Genomic DNA, 5,000 nt, shown 5'->3' on the forward strand with positions numbered 1-5,000 from the left:
GAATATTGTCTTTCCTTTCATGTTTATTTGTTGTCTGTTTTTTTTTGTTTACTAAGAGGAGGAATAAGAAAACGGTCGAGAGATTGCAAATTAGAGATCTCTTTTAGCGTTTTTGAAAATTGTGGGTGTGGTTTGGCAAGAGTTGTAAACAGGGTGGTGCTAGGATGGTTTTAGTTGTTGTTTTTTTTCTGTTAATCGTTTGATTTTGGAATGTTTTCATCCTTTATGTAATATTGTGTGGCCGGGTTGTAAATACGAATAATTCGACGACAAAGGGAATGGTACACAGTGGGCGACCTTGTTTGATTCTTTTGTCAGTAGAAATTCGAAAAGATAATCTTCTACAATGCATCAAAGGTTCTTGAAATCTCTAACTAGGGCGACGAAAACGCCATACCAGTGGAATCAGTACTTTGTAAGATCACAAAGGAATCACATCTGAAATGGGCAGCTGTTATTTGTGCACCTGTAATTTGTAACTGATCTGATAACTTTCGTTTGTTTTCCATTTTAATCCTTTGTTTTCGTTAAAAAAAAAAGGCATGCAGCGAAGATTCCAAATATTGAACACATCAACAGTGACGTTTTCTGCACACTGGACAGGACATAATAATAACAGAATAGGAAGACATAAAATTACCTATCTCCCTCTGCTTCCCACATTCCACACAAATTTATGTTTATGTTCGCAAACACAAATTAATCGAGCAGGGTGGTTGGGAAGATAACATTCGTTTATTGGAAAGGAATTGACGTCTCGCAGGTATATTTGTAAGCACTCTCTCTCTCTCTCTCTCGCTCGCTAACTGCAAAAAACTCTTGTCTGTCCGTCCCCCCCAGCACCCTCGCTCTCTCTGTGTGTATCTTACTGCAAAAACTTGTAAACTCTGTCTGTCTCTCTCCCTCCCTCTTTCCTCTAACTGCTAAAACTTGTACATTCTCTCTCTCTCTCTCTCTCTCTCTCTCTCTCTCTCTCTCTCTCTCGCTAACTGCAAAAAACTGTCTGTCCCCCCCAGCACCCTCGCTCTCTCTGTGTGTATCTTACTGCAAAAACTTGTAAACTCTGTCTGTCTCTCTCCCTCCCTCTTTCCTCTAACTGCTAAAACTTGTACATTATCTCTCTCTCTCTCTCTCGCTAACTGCAAAAAACTGTCTGTCCGGCCCCCCCAGCCCCCTCGCTCTCTCTGTGTGTATCTTACTGCAAAAACTTGTAAACTAACTCTCTCTGTCTGTATCTCTCCCTCTTTCCTCTCTCGAACTGCTAAAACGTGTACATTCTCTCTCTCTCTCTCTGTCTCTCTCTCTGTCTCTCTCTCTCCACGCACGAAACCCTAAACAGATGCAGCTGTTTGCCCTTCACACACACACGCACACACACAGACACAAAACACAACACACACAAAACAACACAACACAACACACACACACACACATACATGGTGTCCATCCAGACCAACCCCCTTCACAACACCGAAACCGGAAACCCAGTCATATACTCATCAAGAAACTCGTCAATGTCCGTCACCTTCTCCAAGCCAAGGGGGATAACGCTGACGAGCCCCATGAACCGGCTCCTCTCCCTTGCCAGAACCTTGCTCTCCCACTCCCTGTGATACAACTTCTTGAGACTCGAACCCGGGTCCAGCAGGCTCCTCGCCTCCTCCAGCGTCGCTCGCATCTTCTGCTTCAAACCTCGCTGTTTCTCAGTCTCGCATCGCTGGGGAATTGACGTGAGCGGAAGGTAGACCTCGACTTCCGCCTGCGCCAGCGAGGTGCGCAGAAGTTCTAGCGTGGCGAAGAAGTGTCGGACGTGTTGGGATCCGGATGGTTTCGATTTCATGGCTGCTTCCGCGTGTTTCTGAAAAACCTGTAGAGAAGGGACGGTGGAAACGACGACGATGTTGATATGGGTGCGAACAGAAGAGAAAAAAAATGATGAAAGCAACAATGATGATGATGATGTGAGTATTTATATAACGCCAATCCTCCTCTCGGTTGGAGACAAAGCTCTAAGCGCTTTGCAGAACACGGGAGTAATTCACGCAACAGGAAGTTGGCAGAATGGTTGAGTTAAGACGCTCGTCTGCCAATACAGAGCCCGTGAGGGTCTGGGTTCGAATCCCGCTCTCGCCCTTTCTCCCAAGTTTGACTAGAAAATCGAACTGAGCGTCTAGTCGTTCGGATGAAACAATAAACCGAGGTCCCGTGTGCAGCACGCACTTGACGCACTGAACAAGAACCTATGGCAACGATGGTGTTGTCCTCTGGCAAAATTCTGGAGACGAAATCCACTCAGATAGGTACACAAATATATAAGCATGCACTCAAGGCCTGACTAAGCGCGTTGAGTTATGCTGCTGGTCAGGCATCTGCCTAGGAGATGTGGTGTAGCGTATATGGATTTGTCCGAACGCAGTGACGCCTCCTTGAGAAACTGAAACTGCGAAAACTTAGGCAACAGGCTGCCTATCTGGTTCTCCAGAGAGATCCAACTGACAGCTGCCAACAGGCGCTGCGTCGTTCAATCAGGTTCCAGTCACGCACACACTCATAGGCATTTTATTGCTCCGTCATGTAGGCAGCCATGTTCCATTCATGGTGTGGAGTGGTGGCCTAGAGGTAACGCGTCCGCATAGGAAGCGAGAGAATCTGAGCGCGCTTGTTCAAATCCCGGCAGATTCGCCAGTATTTTCTTCCCCCTCCACTCTCACACTTGAGTGGTGGTTTGGACGCTAGTCATTCGGATGAGACGATCAACCGAGGTGCCGTGAGCAGCATGCACTTAGCGCACGTAAAAGGGTTGTCCCTGGCAAAATCCTGTAGAAAAATACACTTCGAAAAAAAAGAAACCAAACAAACAAACAAAAAAACCCAAAAACAACTGCAGGCAGGGGAAAAAAAAAAGAAAAAAAAGGGGGTGGCGCTCTCAGTGTAGCGACGCGCTCTCCCTGGTGGAGAGCAGCCCGAATTTCACACAGAGACAAAAAGAGTAATACCATACCATACCATACCATACCATACAATACAATACAATACAACACAATACAATAACCATTCTTACAAATTTTTACCTGAAGAGAAGGCACACCAGTCACGTCCAGGGGAAGATACTGCTTGGTGAAAAGAAGAAACTCACTGAGGTTCCTTTCGAAGAGAGTTTCAGCATCACGCAACTCCTGCAGCTGAGTTTCATTCGGACCTCTCTGGAAGTGACGCACGCGCTGAAGGATGGCCACGTCACGTGCTGCAACATGATTGGATAGTTGGTGTCACGTGTGGTCGCTGTGCTGCAACCTGATTGGATGGTTGGTAACGTGATTTGATGGTTGGCTGCACGTGTGTCACTGTGCTGTAATACGATTGGACGGTTGGTTTCACGTGTGGCGCTGTGCTGCAACCTGATTGGATAGTTGGTTTAACGTGTGTCTCTTCTTCTTCTGTGTTCGTGGGCTTCAACTCCCACGTTCACTCGTATGTACGCGAGTGGGCTTTTCACGTGTATGACCGTTTTTACCCCGCCATGTAGGCAGCCATACTCCGCTTTCGGGGGTGTGCATGCTGGGTATGTTCTTGTTTCCATAACCCACCGAACGCTGACATGGATTACAGGATCTTTAACGTGCGTATTTGATCTTAAGCTTGCGTATACACACGAAGGGGGTTCAGGCACTGGCAGGTCTGCACATATGTTGACCTGGGAGATCGTAAAAATCTCCACCCTTTACCCACCAGGCGCCGTCACCGCGTACCGTGATTCGAACCCGGGACCCTCAGATCGAAAGACCAATGCTTTAACCATTCGGCCACGGCGCCCGTCGTTTCCTGTGTCATTCAATCAGTTTCAGGCATGCACACATACACATTCAGACAGACATGTAACATTTCATTCCATGGTTGGTTTCATGTGTGGTGTAAAACGATTGGATGGTTGGTGTCACGTGTGTCGCTGTGTTGCAATACTATTGGATGGTTGATTTCACGTGTGTTTCTGTGCTGCAACATGATTGGATGTTTGGTGTCACCTGATATATTTTTTCTTTTTTTCATAGAAATGTCGGACTAATAATGTTGAAGAATGAATGTGTGTGTGTGTGTGTGTGTGTGTGTGTGTGTGTGTGTGTGTGTGTGTGTGTCGCAATTAAAAGAACTCAAGGCAACAAAAGGGTTGTCCCTGGCAAAATTCTGAAAAAAAAAGAAGAAAATCACTCTGATAGGAGAAAAAAAAAAAGTAACATGCTCTCAGAAGAAAAAAAAGGAGGAGCAGCAGCAGGAGCAGAAGAAGGAGAAGAAGAAGAAGATGATAATAATAATAATAATGATGATGATAATAATGGTATTTAGTTTCAGTTTCAGTTTCAGTAGCTCAAGGAGGCGTCACTGCGTTCGGACAAATCCATATACGCTACACCACATCTGCCAAGCAGATGCCTGACCAGCAGCGTAACCCAACGCGCTTAGTCAGGCCTTGAGGAAAAAAAAAGAAAAAAAAAGGTGAATCAATGATAGATAAGCTTACACAAATAAATAAATAAATAATAAATAATAACTATAATGTAAAAAAAAAAAAAAAAAAAAAAAAAAAAAAAAAAAAGCAAATAGATGTAAAACATTAAGACACACATTCACATATACACCCACACATGCATAACAGATATGCACCGAACACGCAGTTTCACAGATATGAAAGCACAATGGTATTTATATAGCGCTGAATCTTGATGCAGAGACAAATCAAAGCGCTTTCGCACCATGAGTCATTCACACGCATGCATAACTCTAAAACTGGAGAAGAAACTGAAGACAAGGAAGAGGCAGGGAAGGGAGGCTATTTTTGTGAGGAAGAGGTGGGTTTTTTAACTCAGTCAGTACGGCCAGTCCTCTCTTCTCCTCCACACAGACCCCTCGGATGTCCAGTGGGTGTCTGAATGACACAACCTTTAGCTTCCGTCGTCAGAATTGTGGTATTCTTTGTTAACATTCACGTCTTCAGTATAAGAGCC

At 45.0% G+C, this 5,000-nt stretch overlaps 1 protein-coding gene across 1 annotated transcript in view; it reads right to left on the minus strand.

Moving 5' to 3' along the window:
- The window catches only part of LOC143276931 (uncharacterized), a 20,164-nt gene that overhangs the window by 2,200 nt on the left and 12,964 nt on the right, over positions 1-5,000 (minus strand). Inside the window, exons 5-6 of the mRNA XM_076581601.1 lie at positions 3,072-3,244; positions 1-1,867 (exon numbers count right to left, since the gene is read on the minus strand). The exon at positions 1-1,867 is cut by the window's left edge and continues 2,200 nt beyond it. Of these exons, the coding sequence (XP_076437716.1) occupies positions 1,463-1,867; positions 3,072-3,244 (578 nt within the window). The 3' untranslated portion in view covers positions 1-1,462. The remainder of the gene's footprint in view (positions 1,868-3,071; positions 3,245-5,000) is intronic.

This window comes from Babylonia areolata, chromosome 33 (genome assembly GCF_041734735.1).
Source record: "Babylonia areolata isolate BAREFJ2019XMU chromosome 33, ASM4173473v1, whole genome shotgun sequence".
NCBI classification, from domain to species: Eukaryota; Metazoa; Mollusca; class Gastropoda; order Neogastropoda; family Buccinidae; genus Babylonia; species Babylonia areolata.